This window comes from Cygnus atratus, chromosome 4 (assembly GCF_013377495.2).
Source record: "Cygnus atratus isolate AKBS03 ecotype Queensland, Australia chromosome 4, CAtr_DNAZoo_HiC_assembly, whole genome shotgun sequence".
Taxonomy (NCBI): Eukaryota; Metazoa; Chordata; class Aves; order Anseriformes; family Anatidae; genus Cygnus; species Cygnus atratus.
Genome location: NC_066365.1, coordinates 68042161 through 68057192, shown reverse-complemented (window position 1 = coordinate 68057192; position 15032 = coordinate 68042161). Strand labels below are relative to the sequence as shown.

At 40.9% G+C, this 15032-nt stretch overlaps 1 protein-coding gene across 4 annotated transcripts in view; it reads left to right on the top strand.

Moving 5' to 3' along the window:
* Window positions 1–12: 12 nt before the first annotated feature.
* GRK4 (G protein-coupled receptor kinase 4) overlaps window positions 13–15032 on the top strand; it is a 37519-nt gene continuing 22499 nt past the window's right edge. For 3 of the 4 annotated variants that reach the window (XR_007708215.1, XR_004778747.2, XM_035547305.2), the window contains exons 1-3: window positions 214–456; window positions 10540–10626; window positions 11283–11395. Coding sequence is in view for 2 of the 4 variants with exons in the window: in XM_035547305.2 (XP_035403198.1) it covers window positions 405–456; window positions 10540–10626; window positions 11283–11395 (252 nt within the window). In the remaining 2 variants the exon portion in view is untranslated. Of the gene's footprint in view, window positions 457–10539; window positions 10627–11282; window positions 11396–15032 lie in introns of all 4 variants that reach the window. The other variant, XM_035547304.2, reaches the window with a different exon arrangement.

The window sequence follows — 15032 nt, the reverse complement described above, 5'->3', positions numbered from 1 at the left end:
GAGGGGGCCCCCGCGCGCACTACGAATCCCAGCATGCAAAGCGCGGCGGGGCGCACGGGAGACGCCGAGCTGGGCCGCGCGGGGGCTGCTGGGAGTTGTAGTTTCGGCGAGGGGGAAAGGCAGAGGCGGAGTTATCGGAGGAGGAGGAGAAGGGCGGCGAGCTATGGTCGGGGCGGGCGGGTGCTGCCTGCTCCTTGCCTCCGCCCTCGGGGAGGGGGAGGCCGGTGCCGGGCCGAGCAGCGGGTGATGATGGGGAAGAGGCGAGCGCAGCGCTGAGGGGCCGCGGGGCCGGATGAGCGGCGGCGCGGCGCTGGCGGGGCGGGAGGAGGAGGAAGAAGAAGACGGAGAAGGAGAAGAAGAGGGGGCGACGGAGGCTGCCCTGAGGGGAAGGAGCCCCCCCGACCATGGAGATCGAGAACATCGTGGCCAACACGGTGCTGCTGAAAGCCCGGGAGGGTGAGAGCTGAGGGGGGGAGGGAGGAAGAGGAGGGGAGGGCTGAGGGAGGAAGGGGGCCGGGGTGAGGGGAGGGAGAGGGGCCGAGCCCTGCTTCGCACCACGGAGGTTTTAGGACCCTTCTGCTGTCGGGCTGCTTCTGAGAGACTCGTCCGCCTGCGCCTGCAAAAGGGCCGAGGGACCTCAGGCTTCTGTGGAAGACCCCGACCCTTCGTCTGCCCGCAACGCCTGCCTCTGGGAAGCAGCCGCCTGAACCGTGCAGATGAGTTTTTCGTCACGTTGTGGGTTATTTCCATGGGGTCAAACCTGCCAGTTTATTCCCTAGAACATCTGGACCTGAAGATTCGTCTCCCACCTAACAAACGTCTGTAATAGATGCAAAATTCCACTTACTGCAACCATTTTAGTAGATACAAAACTTAACATAGCAAGCGATCATTGTTTACAAAAACCTCCTGAAATAAGATTATACTACTCCTTTTTCGCATATATAGCTTTCCATTAAACGGCCACTTGAAAGCCTCTCCAGTTTACCACTGTGCTCTGTGTGGAGTCTGTTTTTCAGCTACAAAATGCACAGATTCTTCTTGGATTGGATCCTGCTTTTCTTAATTGCCTTGAGAAGTCCCATTAGTTTAGTTGAGCTGTTTAAAGTGAGTAAGAACAACAGAATCTTCTCCTGTATGTTTTGCAAGTTCCTCCAACTCTAAATGGGTTTGGCACTTACGCCATATGTGTATCCAGTTAAGTTTGCCTTAAGCAGCAAGAGAGGAAAATCAACTTTCTGGCTTTGAAGTGGGGTTTAAAAACCAGAGCAGCGATCACAATTTGGGCTATTTCCCAACTTTAGCTGAAAAGACCACCTCAAACCGTAGGACATGTTTTGGCTGGTTTCACTGACAGTACATGTCTGTGGTGCTGCCTGGATTTGGAGTTTGCATTGAAGTGATCTGAGAAATGAAGGGAAAGTGGAATCTGGCTCAAAACTTTACTGTGCCCAAACGCTTACCACAAAGAGTGGAGTGGTAGTCTGGAAAAGCTTTTAAGTGGCTGCTTAATGTCAGGTTGCCTCTTTAGTTAAGGTTTCACTATGTTTAAAATAAATTACAGTGGTAGAACTGACCAAACAAGATATTTTAATGAACTAAATGAAAGTCTGACAGGAGAAGATCAGCTCTACCTGATGTGAAGCTTTAAAAAGTAGTGGTAATAAACTGTTACTCTTTTGTACCTTCAGATGGCCTGGGCTTTTTTAGTGTAAGCATGCCCAATAATGCCATTTCTGGCTTTAAAACCCCACTGGGAGAGGGACTTGTACCTTTTCAAGTCTTGTGCTTGGGGTAGTTTGCGCATCATGTTTTTCAGAATGCTCCCTAAAATGAAAGTAGTTTCTGTCTGTTGCATTGCCTTTGCTGGTCTGTCTGGCTTACTCCTGTTGGGACCATCCCATAAAATCCCTGTCCCAGCTCTCTTCTCATGTGCCTGGTGTGCTTTAAAGGAACAAAATTTGTAAAGACAGTATGTGAAGTAGTTTATTTTAGTGTAATGTATTCATCACTGAAAGGGCCTCACAACTGGGACAGAAAAGCAGATTTACAATTCTTTTTTCTTACCACTTCCATTTAGTCTTACTGTGTAGTGTATGGAGAGGTGCGAGGGAGTGAAAGAGTGCAGGATTACTGTTGCTCATGGAAGAAGGTGAAATCCTAAACTAGCATGGAATAACAGTTACCTGATTTTCATGTGCAGGTTTGAGGCATATCAGTAATTCTTTTTCCAGTTTCTCAGTGTATTGCAGATGTGAAAAGTGTTTACCTGTATAAATATATCAGTTGTATAAGCAAAAGTAGTGAGATGGAAAGTACTGAGCTCTTGTTTTATAGTTACCAGGGACATGCTGAAAGAAATTAATTTAGGCTTAATTGTGGTTTGCATGGTTCCCTGTCTAACTTGAGGTGCCTTCATGATGAAGATGATGGTAAGAAAAAATTGTATTCTTGAAAGCATCTTGCTAAGTCTTTTAGCCCTAGAGGTAACTTAGCTTCATTTTACAAATACAGAATGTGAATGAATGATGTCGTGTCCTTGCCCTCATCTGGTATGGCAGAGGCTTAATCAGAATTCAGAAATGCCTGGTAAATAGTGTCACTTCTAAAGAAAATTATAACTGAGCACTTAAACCAGACCTGACATTCAAAATTGTGATCCCAAATTTGTATTCCTCCGTTTCCTCTAATTTTAGGCAGTAATGTTTTTGCATGTGAATGTTGTTTGCATGTGCATATCATTAGGGTTTTGCATTTGTAGATGCACAGAATTAGCACCTCTTGGACAGCTAGGTGCATGTCTAGTGTCTAAAGCTGATCTTACATATATAAAGCTTGCTGCATGTAACTGGAGAGCCAGGAACTAATAAGTGTTCTTAGACAGAATGTAGTTTTTCTGCTACTTTCTCTGCTACAGAATAAAACCCAAGTGGTATGGCTGTCTGCCTTCGAGTTAACAGTCTTGCTGATAATTTGTTTCAGTAGAGGCACTAATCATCTAGTTCACTTGGTGTGATGATAAGGTTGGTTTATACAAGTTTGCTAGTCCCAGTTTTGAGGTCAGATCAACCCCCTGCTTTCCCCCAGCCTCCAAACTTCCAACTCTGTTTTGTTGCTGTTCTCTGAGAGGATTTTAAAAACGCTTCCATAAAATGAGTTATTTTAATAGAAGCCTCGCACTTTCCAATAATGGCTTGTAATAATATCTCTGCAGCAGCTACAACACTTCTTTATGCGAAGGAGGAAAGCTGTAAGAATTACTTAGCTCCTTTTAATGTGACCTTGTAAACAATCAGATCATCACACATGGGTGTTCGTGGTGGCTTGCAATGACTTTTGTAGGTACCTAGTGCCAGAAAATATTGTGATAATATAGAGTAAGTACGCTGTGGTGCTTTACAGCTGAAAGATTGAAGAGTCGGGAGCTGCAGTGGGAGTTTTCTCTTTCTTCTGCTTTTCCAGTTGACCTGCTTGTGCTGAGAGACTGTACTGCTTGTCCGCAGTGGGATTTGCCTCCAGGTGAAAATTGTAGTGCAAGGTGCTCTGGTATTCCCTGCCCCAGTTCCTTGGGATAAGTGGCCTGCGCTAATCCAGCACCCTTCCTCTTCTGCACACTTTGCTTTTTAAGGGTAATCTCTGTGAAAGAAAACTTCCTCTATAGGTCAGCCCAGTGGAGGAACAGCACAAGTGACTCAGTAGAAAAACAAGAGATTATAAAGCAAACCTGAAGTTGATTTTGTGAGCGCTGTAGTGCAGGAACTGAGATATAAAAACGGCTAAGTGATAGTGATGTGTGAACTGAGAGACAGGCAGTGAACAGCCTTGCAGTTTCATGATCTCCTTACTCAGGCTTCTCACATACAGGGATTTTTATGTGTAAAAGAATATAGCAATATAAATTTTAGTTTTGTACAAGAGCAGAGGAATTAACAAATTCATTTTTTCCTAGCAGAAACATTTTTAAAATTAGTATCTCTTAAAAATATTGAAGAATTTAACCCAGACATATGACCAAATAATAAATGTAAGCTAGGTTATTCTGAAAGAAATCTAAAAGTTCAGGAACAAAACTGCATTTTGTGTTTTATACTCGCTTTCCTCTTTATTTATATTGGTAGCTTCTGTTTTTCATAGCCATTTCAGTCACTCTCAATAAATCCTTTGAGCAGATGTAAGCTCCAAGTTCACTTTAGCATCCCACATGTAATCGGTGAGGTTTTGAAAGAAGTTCATCTCTGGATATTTTAAACTGCTTAAGAGCCTTCCTTTTTTCATTGCCTGAAGTAATATTCTCCAGAAATACTACCAAAGGGTAGGTCTGGAGGTCCTTTGAAGTCAATGGCAGTTCGCTCCAACTGGGGACCCGTGCCAAGAGCACATTTCAAACATACCTGCTCCATTTGCATCCACTTGCAAATGCATTCCTACTGCCCTGGCAGGAGCAGATTGCAAATGAGAACGGAGTCTGCTGGTAGGCATATAACGTGCTGCGTGCCGCGATTAGGTTAAGCTGAATTAAGATCATGCCTCAATCGGAAGCGGAGTTTCCCCCAAGCTCTTGGTTGTGTTGGTTCAAGCCGGTGGTTGCCGAAGGGGTCCGATGGTTTATAGGTCCAATTGGAAAGTAATCATGGGTACGTGGGTTGTTAAGGTGTTTGTTTTCCCCTGTGTTGTTGGGTGGTGGTTTTTTTTTTTTTTTTAATTCCAAAATTAGATTTCAGATGGATCAGCAAGCTCCTGTGCGTTTGGTAATTGTTCAGTGCAACCCGAGGATGGAGTTAGCAGGAACCTTTTGGTAACAGAATGCGATCGCAGTTTGGTTTCAGCTAATCTCGAAAGATACCTGCTTCAGAATTGAAACTTTGTTGGGGTAACACCTCACAAAAAATAGACAGTCCACTTAAATGGTGTGTTTGATCTGTGTAGGTCTAAAAGTAACTGAAATAATTCTGCAAGCAAAATTAACCCTACTTTTGCTTGCAGTAAAAGGTAACAACTCCATATAGTATTGGTGATGATACGTGGGCAAATATCCTGTAATGAGTGTGGTTGTAACTAGGAACAAGATCCGAAGGAGAGTGCTCAATTCACTGCAGCTTGGCTATCAAACTGAACTAAAATTGATAATTATTTAAGGAGTATGAATAAGTGGGAAACCAAGGCACACTCATACCCAGGATTGCACTCTTCAGAGTCCATTCACCGGCAGCAGATACAAATTTTAACGTGAGAGCGCTGCGAGTTTTTGCAGTTGCTGTTATTTTTGTCTGTTCTTCCCTTATTTGCCTCCTCTGTTCTGTTGCGCTCCCTTATTGCATTGTGTTTTAAATTGCTGTAAACTCATTGTGGCAGGAAGCATGTCTTCCTGTGTTTGTACAGAATTATGCACGATGTCTGCCTTTTTGTCCTTTATTTAATGAACTGTAAGAAGAATGCATGAGGGCATGTTGGAATCTAAATAATTACATTTACTAAATAAACACAACATGAGAGGCCTAGTTATTGATATACATTGCTGCTTTGCTGCTTTCTAATGTGGCAATTAGAGCTAGAGGCTTCACGATGTACGTTAAGGAGTTACGGTTCTTCCCTGTCTTCTACAGTGCGTGCCATCGTGATAAAGAACCCTTGTTCATCAAGGAGTTATCTGTAAACTTGGAGATTTCTTGCTTTTTTCTGTTGTTTCTTTCCTTGGTAAACCCTGCTTATTAAGCTGTTGTGAAAGACGTGCTATGGATGTTGCACTGTTTGACTGCAGGGTTAGTTTAATAAAATCTAGGTCAGATCAGCCTTTACTTGAGTCGATACAAGACTTTGATACCTCGTTGCTGAAGAAGTGCAGAAGCTGTTCAGCATAAAATCACAGATTCATTAAGGCTGGAAAAGATCTCCAAGATCATCTGGTCCAACCACCAGTATCGCCCACTAGACCATGTCCTTACACATATTTACTGGAATTGTATGTAGAGCTGAGGGGAAGAACCAGTAGCTCAAATGGTTGTAGCAGTGGGAACACTACGTGGTGGGGCACGTACACAACCTGCAAAAGTGTGCACAGAGACACGTGTGGTTTTTAACCGCTTCCAGTGCTACTGCTCTATCAGATGAGTGAGAGGACTCCAGGTTTACCTCGCTGAAGGCCCACTCTAGGCATCTGAATACTGGCAAGTGAGCAATATTATCTTTAAAACGCCATAAAAGTCTGTAATCTGTTGTAGTCTTCTAGGTGTTTGTGTACTGACCTCTTGCGCTTTTGCTTCTGCTGGTGTTCAGAAGCGCCTTGGCCGTTTTAATGCTGAAGGGTTAGGCGCCTACCTTGTGCTGAAACCTGGAACTTTCAGCTCCCTGTCTCTATATCTGTGTGGTGCATCTAAAACTCAGAAGGAGAATGGCGCTCTGTTCAACCTAGCTGTGAAGCTGTGACCAGGCTTGTGTTTCTTGACACCTCAGTTCCCAGAAGAACGTCTGGCTGGTGCCATGAAGAAGGGTGCAGGCACCCTGCAAAGTGCTACTGAGAGCTGTCTGGAATTGTAAGCATCATGAGTAAAGTGACGCTGGGTGTGAACTCGTCTCCTGGCCTGAAGTTAGCAGTAGTCTTTCACCACTTTGGAGTTTACTGTTATGATATATGGACCTGAGGAGTTAATTCTGTGGTGCTGTGTGCCTTGAAGGTGGATTTTGCATGGTCAAGGCATACCATGGTAGGTCATTACTTAGTGGACAATGCTTACAAACATCTTTGTACTGTAAGGCCATCACCGAGCTTGAATATTTTGATTTCTTGGTGAAAGGTTTCAATCCTTTTCATGAGTGGATTGAAGGAAAATGTGGCTGCGAGTAGGAGGAGCTCATGTGAGTTTAAAATTTTTTAGGAAACTTGTCTGCAACTTTTTCTGCTGTAGGATGGGTTTATTCTAAGACAGTGTATGTACCTGGATTATCCTTTTGCCTCTCCGTGTAGGTGATGTAGAGCTCCTGAATCAATCCTTTTGCATTTTGAAGTGAACCACTCGAATGACTTGTGCAGGAAAGGGCATGTGGTAGGTCCTTGTCTTGGTGCAGTTGGGCGCTTTCAGAGCTCGTCTGGGTGTGGTCTGGTATGAATTTCTCAGCCGGTATCTGATGATCTGCTTTGTGGACTCTGTTTTGCAAGAGTGATGTTGTAGCAATCGTGCACCCCTGGTGCTGCGCAGCTGCGTGCTTCTCAACCACAGGGGTGCACAGGCAGGGAAGCTGGGGCTCGGAGGTCACCGAGCAGCTCGGGAGCAGAATGTCAGTGACGGTATCAGCCCCTGAATCTGTGCACTCTGATTAACCAAAGACAGGATGATACTTCTCAGTATTTTCATTCGGTAGGACAGAAACCAAATTTTCTCTCTCTGTCTACCTTGAGGAAGACTGGCTAGCAATGTTCCTTCAACGTTGTGCTCAACGAAATGAACGTCGTGCTTCTTGTCCATAAGGGAGGTCACTGTGGCACTGGGCAGTCTGTCTGCTGGTTTGAAAAATATTGCAATCTGTGTAAATCTGTTTCCACGCCAGATTGCTTTGTTTTACCGCAGTAGTTTCTTTTTTTGCAATTATTTTTGTTTTTACTGATGAATAAGCCAGCCACTTTACGTGTTTACACATGTTGCTTTGAAGACTTTTTTTTTTTTTTTCAAGTTGGAAAATGAAAGCATCTTAACTTCCACATACCTGATTTTAGAACGTATTCTTTTAAGAGGCAAAAACATGTAAAGAGGCAAATGCTGAGATTCTAACTCTGAGAAGTAATTCGGGAAGGAGGAGAAGGTTCTTATGTACTTGAAACTGTAATTGCAGTGTTTCCTCATTGTCATGGTGGATTGCTGCATCCACCCTTCTTTTTATAAAAGATGAGTCGCTTCAACTTGCACATCGTTCTAGCCAACAATCACATCTGAAAGAGGTGAGAGTGGTAATTCATCTGAAACACACAGGTCAACCATAAAGCAGACTAGTCTAATGGCTTTATTGCTGCCGTGTTGGAAAGTAAGCCATTGGTCTTTCCACAAGAATTTTATCTCAAGTATTTTAGAATGAGATCCAGAACAGAAGCTCTGAAATCAATATTAAGACACTCTCACAAACCACAGCTGTTAGAATTTAATTTCATACTTGTTTTGAACTGCCTCAGAAATGGAAAAATATGCTTTTCTGCTGTTAGGGAATAATATGACAAATAAATTGTTCTCCATAACTTTTACCAGAAATGGCTAATTTATCTGTAAATTATGGAGCTCATACATCCTCTTCACATTATTGGGACATAAAGACCTTCTGTGCTTTCTCTTGGAATCTAAGAACAGGCAGTTCAGAGAACAAGAAAGCTTGATGATTTAGTTGATGCTTATGAGCATTTGATTCTTGTGTATCATTAATAAATTATGTAGCCTTTATTGAATTCTCTGAGATGGGAAATGCAACTGTATTAGAGTATGTGGTCTCTTGTAGAATGAAGTTCACAAAGGTCGCACAGGAGCCAACTTGCCAAATATTTGCAGCAAAATACAGCAGGTTGCCTTGAGCTGGTCTTGAAGTATGATGTACAAATCCTCATTTTTAGTGCTAATTTTTTCTTTTGCTGTGCTTTAGAAGATATATATCGCAGTTTGGTTTTACTTTTTTCATGCAACATTGTGGTGTAAATTTGGGTCAGTTTGTCGTTCGTGGTCTATGCTCGTTGTGCTGGGTCATGCACAAGAGTCGTTCTGAGCAGTTTCTGAAAGAAGAAATTTAACTTCAGTGGACCTTGCTGCTTAGAGTAAGTTTCAGTGGCATGGTTAAAAATAAGGTTGATGCTTCCGTCCAATGTTTTTCTTCACGTAACAATCTATTCTCAGTCCTTTTCTACTCAATGCACATGTGCAGGCTATCAATGTTTAGTATTCCTTGATTTTGTCGGTGTTCAGCTCTATAAGAAACACATCTCTTGGCTGTGTGTGGTTTTTTGTTTTTTTTTTCAAGTATATATTCACCTCTTTTTCTTAAACATCAAAAATATTTTGTTAATCTATTGGAAGATTGCTTTAATGATGCCGGTAATGTTAAAGCTTCACATATAGTTCTGCTACTGCATAAAGTAGGTGTTTCTGTTCTAAAGTATTTTGGAAGGTGGATGACCTACAAAGCAACGTGAGGAAATGTTGCTGTAGAAGGCTGTTAGGGAGTATGTATCAGTTCAAAGAGTCTCTGCAAGCCAGCTCTTTAAGGTTTTGTATTTCGTATTTGTTTACTTTTCTGCTGATAACTAGAGTTGAGAGTTTTGTTGCAGCAGCACAGTGAGACATCAGTGTTCCCATTAGCAAAGATCATTTAAATTTGATTAGAGCTAAGGTACGCTGAGCTGGAGCTGCTCTGGCAGCAGCTGTGGAACCCTTCAAGAAGACACAAGTTTGAGTGAAGTGTTCATTTAGATCTGTTTTATTATTCTGAAGGTGTTAGTTCCTTTCTCCCTAACAATTTTGTTCTGAAAGACCTAAGAGCACTGTTTGCTGCTTGGTTTCTATTCGGGTTACATAGGGTAACTCCCTTCCTCCCTCTCCCATTGTGGTTAACAGTATGCAGTGCTTTGATACAGTTAGAAAGTCTCTGTGCACTTTTGCTGCTGTTCTGTCATGTGGAAACGCATCTGGCCGTATCACTTAGTAAAATCTTCTTTTAAAATATTCCGCAGCACAGAAATTTCTCTTCCGCTGAAATGTTTTGCAATGAAAAAGAAATGTGTTCCTGTGTGTCCGTCCGTCTCTGCTTTTTCGATAAGTATGCAGGTCTTCTGCAAATGCAATTGGCTTCCTCAGGTCAAAGTGATGTGCTAAAATTCCATTTTTAACATAGAAAACGGAGCACTAGTGAATTTTTGCAAACCAATCTAAAAATATTGTAGCTTCTTTTAATCACTTCAATACAAGTACTAAAAACTGAAGCATTGAAAAGATCTGGACTCGACAACAATTAAGTTCTGTCTACTGTTATGTATCTTAACATAGCCTAGAATAAATAGCGTGTATTTGATCAGTGCCCACTCATTTATCCCTAGGGGTCTACTACTATTATCTCTACAGCCTTTAAAAACAAATAAACAACTTGATTATTCAAAAAATGCATTTAAAAACTTGATGTGTTTTGTTACTTGACTTTAATGCCTTCCATTCCTCACTGGTTGAGATGTAACTCCCAAATTTTTTTGGTTTCTGACTTTGCTGATGTTTCAGTTTTGTTTGCAGTTTTCAGAATTCCTAGATATTTGCCTTTTCTTTGCAGACAGATTCTGTATGCACAGCCAGAGCCAATGTTTGTGTTGCAAAGAAACTTTCTGCATTTTTAGTGTTTTGTATAAAAGTTTCTCTACATAAAGTTTGTTACTGATTTGGATATCCTTGTCGATGGATTTCTTTTTAGACGTGAAAAGCAGCCTGACAGATCTGTGCAGAAGTGACTTAATTTTATGCTGCTTGGAATCAGAGTTTATTTTGACGTGGTGTTGTGTTTTACATTGCTTTTTTGTTTTTCTTCTAGGCAAACGAAGTGGGCGTAGCAAAAAATGGAAAGAAATGCTGAAGTTGCCGCCTGTTAGTCATTGTGAAAGCATTAGATGCTCAATCGGTAGGTATCCTCTAGAGCAGTCTGTCTGATCCTTGAGAAGGAAGAGAGTAAGTTTGGTGCTGTTAAATGGAAGACTTCTATCTGCTCCGAATGCAGAGCATTTGGACCTTTAACATGACGGAGAATTTATGGGAAAGTAAATTTACAAGAAGATAGAAGCTGCATCGTAGCTCCTTATTTATTAAAGGAAACTGCTTCTGAAAGATAAATTTACAAAGCTATGAACTGGAAAAGAGAATCGTATTGTAAATTGAAAGGCATGGAAATAAATTTCCTTTTCTTTTTCTTAGTCTTGTAATCATTTTTTAGTCTTTTCTGTTGTTAGTCTATATTCCTTCTTTGCAAACAGTCGTGTTTGCATTGGTGTTGCTATTTCACAGTATTGTTGATTTCCAACCTCATCCTAAGTGAAACTTAACTAAATCATTCAATGTGCTTTTGGTTTTTATAAATGTGATAGTCTATCAGAGACAAATGTGACTGGAAGAGTGTGTTTCACTATTTATCAGGATGATTTCGATGATGTCTTTGTTAAACATGTTAACGTAAAATCTTGATGCTTTAGTGTTTTTTTCTGTCCCATTCTCAAATGGGAATAAGGATCTTGCTGTGGCAAAGATAAAAATAGAGATATTTACTTCTCATCTGTTTCTCAGAAAGAGATTATAACCAGCTTTGCGACAAACAGCCAATAGGAAGACTTCTCTTCAGGCAGTTTTGTGACTCCAGACCAGACTTGAAAAGATGCATTGAATTTCTGGACGCAGTGGTAAGCAGTGAGAAATGGGACATAGATATCCATAGGCAATAGCTTATACTCTTTTTTTTTTTTTTTTTTTTTTGAAAAAAAGTTTGAATTTTTGTATTAGTTTTGGCTGAGATGGAGTTGATGTATTTTCAGAGTAGCTTGTACGGTGCTGTGTTTTGGATTTGTGACCAAAGCATTGCTGATAACACCACTGTGTTAGCTATCGCTGAATAGTGCTTACACAGCATCAAGGCCTTCTCGTTTCTCACTCTGCACCGCCAGTGAGCAGGCTGGGGGGCACAAGAAGCTGGGAGGGGACACAGCTCGGATGGCTGATGCCAGCTGACAAAAGCTATATTCCATACAACATCTGAATCTGACTTTCTTGGTTTCCTCTTCAGCTAAACCACTCTTTCCTTTTTCTTGTATTAGCAGGTTTGTACTTGCCAGCTATAAAACTGTAACTTTTGATGGACGTCAATAAATTCTGGCTCTGCTTCTTAAAGGAAGATGTTTATTCTAAAATCTCTGCCATCTTGGCATGGTCAGAAGTATAAAAATGGCATGATGGGAATAAGAGAAATAATTCTAGAGAGACCATGCCATTTGTCTTCTGGAGCCTAAAAGAATTTGTTTACAAGGAGTATTACGTTACTCGGACTTGAAAATGTTATAAACATTTCAAAATGCTGCAACTGGCATGCAGGCTAGTCTAGCCCTAGGTTAACTGGCCCTAGGCTAATCACAGTGTGCTATTTAAAAACTACAGTGGAGATGGAAATTTAGGGAACTATGGAAGGAGGGAAAACAGATTCTAGAGAGCAAGGGAACAGGAAGTGTTTTGATACGTTTGCGTTTTGGTATCTAACTCTAAAGAATGAGGGGAAGGAGGAAGTGTGCCCACAGCCAAGTTTGGTAAAAATCCGTAAACTAAGCCCACAAGGGGAGGGGAAGAGTGATGGGAAGAGTAGGCAGGCACACACCAGGCCTTAGGAGAAGAGAATAAGAGCTCAGAGCATTTATTTCGTCCTTCTCTCTCGTAGTTAATTCAAGACCAGTAAGATATAGTCTGAAGCTGAGACTGCTGCCAAAACAACATTTTTTCTCATCCCACCCATTTTTTGTTCTAATTTATGTTCAAATGAACGAAGAAGAGAGAAGCAGGGTATTAGTGCTGCTTACACGCATGCTAAAATGCCATCTTAGAATGTGGGATGCTTCTGAAAGGTGCAGGGTGTAAGAAAGTACATGGGTTTATTGCTGTCTCTCCACCATTTCTCCATTCCCCCCATCGGCATATAAAGTAAGACACTCCGTCAGCTAAAAGGAACTTTTGGTGTGAAATGGAAAGTAGAATCGCCTTCTGTCTGTGGTCATGTGGTACCTGTTTTAATTTTGGGAATCCAGAACAATATTTTTACTTTATTGGAATAAATATATCTCGTCTGCATTCTGCATGGTGTTGCAGCTCAGAAGAATCAACAGTAGTGACCGTTTTTCTGTGGTTAATGAATCTTTGTGTAATTAGGCTTACTCTCCAGGTGCACTTCATCATACTCTTCTGACATGTAGGAGCTATTTCTAATACCAAATTTCACAGACCAATTTGGCAATGGTATATGTAGAATGAATCGAATGGAAATCCGTTTGGTAGAGTTAAATATCCTGAGGTGAATGCAAATGAGTTTTTGCTGAGCCAGACACAGCAGGGAGACCACTGACAATGGCAGATGTAGCATCATTGTTTACAATTTCTGTACGTTTTTATTCCCTAAGAGCTTATATAGAAAGTAGTAGAATCTTAAACAGCACAAAAGAGGAAAAAAAAATCGTGTGCCTGACTGTAAGACATAGGTGTCTTTGCAGATGTTATTTTTCAGGTGAAATTGTTTCTAAGAAGCTAGTGTCTTACACTAACCGAATATATTGAATTGTTTTAAAATATGCAACCTATAATGTTTTGTGGGTTGCGACACTCGTATGAGTTCTAAGAAGTCTGTCATAGTTGAAATAATCTGACATAAGAGATGATTTCATGATTTACTTTTTTTTAAACTTCCATTTGAAAAATCTTGGTGAAGAAGCACACTTGGGAATCATTGAAATGAGAAGACTCTGAAAAGCTAAGATAACTCTAATCTGAGTCTCATGATCCAAAAGCAAGCATGCTCCCTTGATCAAGGAAGTGAGATAAAAATATCCGCTATCTCTTCCAAATGGTTTGGGAGCTAGCCTGATTCTCCTTTCTGGACTGAACTTCAGCAAGCTTGTTCAAGTGTTTTTTTTTTTTTTTCCCATTTGTTCTTTTTACTTTTTCTGTAAGGTGGTGATGTGAAGGGGAAAGCTATGGCTGTGGAGTCTTTATATCAGGTTGTGCCGTATCATGTTGGCTTTTTTTTGTTTATTTTTGATTTGTTTTTATTTTAAATTGTAGACTTAATCCTTCTGAGAATAAACTTTCTGGCATAGAATGGCCATAGTGTCTTAAGAGCCTGACGTATTAACTTTAAGAGTTTTCTGATTCTCTTATATGAAGCAATGTGGTTTCAGCGTCATGATTACGTTAGGAGGCCAAAATCAAGGTGTTACAATGCTACTTCTGTCTACATGTTTTGAGCAGTAAGACTGGTAAGTTTTAACTCTTGCGAAGGTGTGACCTTAAAGTCTGGTGTCAGCTTGTGGCTTTACGGAAGACGAGTTGTGAAATCGTTGAATAAAACTAACAGAAAAATTAAAGCGAAGAATTAAAGTTATCCAATCATCCAGTGACTCATTTCACTAGCTGGGGACAAGGTTACTCAAGTATGAAAAAGAATGGGTGGCAACTCAAACTTCCCTCTTAACCTCAGTGAGTAACAGAGCTTAGCTGACAAGACTGTCTCTTAAACTTCCTTTTAAATACAATATCTGTGTAAAACGGTATGCCAACGGCATTGGCAGAGTTGAAAATGTTAAAAAGCGTTAAGTGCACTGCTGTGGTTGATTAACTTTTCTGACTTGGTAAGGTTGTTTGGTAGATGAAGAAGAGTTGTGTGCCATTAGACTGGTTGTTGTGGAATTAAAGTAGCAAAACCAATGGCTTGGAGTTGTTTATGGATTTGAGCACTGTGTTGAAGTGGTTGATACCATAATGTTTCAGCAGAAGATGTTGATGACGTTGCAGTGAGTCACTGTGGCTTAGCTGATTGATTGCAGGACTCGAGATGAAGGTTTCTGTAATTTCCAGTATTGTATGTTTGTTTGGCTCTTGAGCTGTCATTTTTATTTAATGGCTTGCTTTATAAAGGTATACAACTTCTTCTCTACTGATTAGATCGATTACTTGGAACTTCCTCTGAGGTTTTTAATGATTGTTGTCCTAATATGCCAGTGTTATTATGGGTGATGCAGTCCTCCATTCTGGAGGTCTGCCCTATATTCTTTGTTCCTGGGTGCATGCATTTACATTTTGAGATAGAAAATAAACTTTGGTTGAGTTGGCCCAGCTTACCAAGCTAACACAGGTTGCTGTTGGAGATTGTTCTATTCCAATTAATCTTTCCTCAGCTCCTGTGTTATCTTTAAGTGTCATAACTTCTGATGTCTGCTTCTAGATTATTCCTTAAAATTATTAATAGTAACCAGTCCGTGGAGCTTTTCAGTACCAGTGTGTTTGATG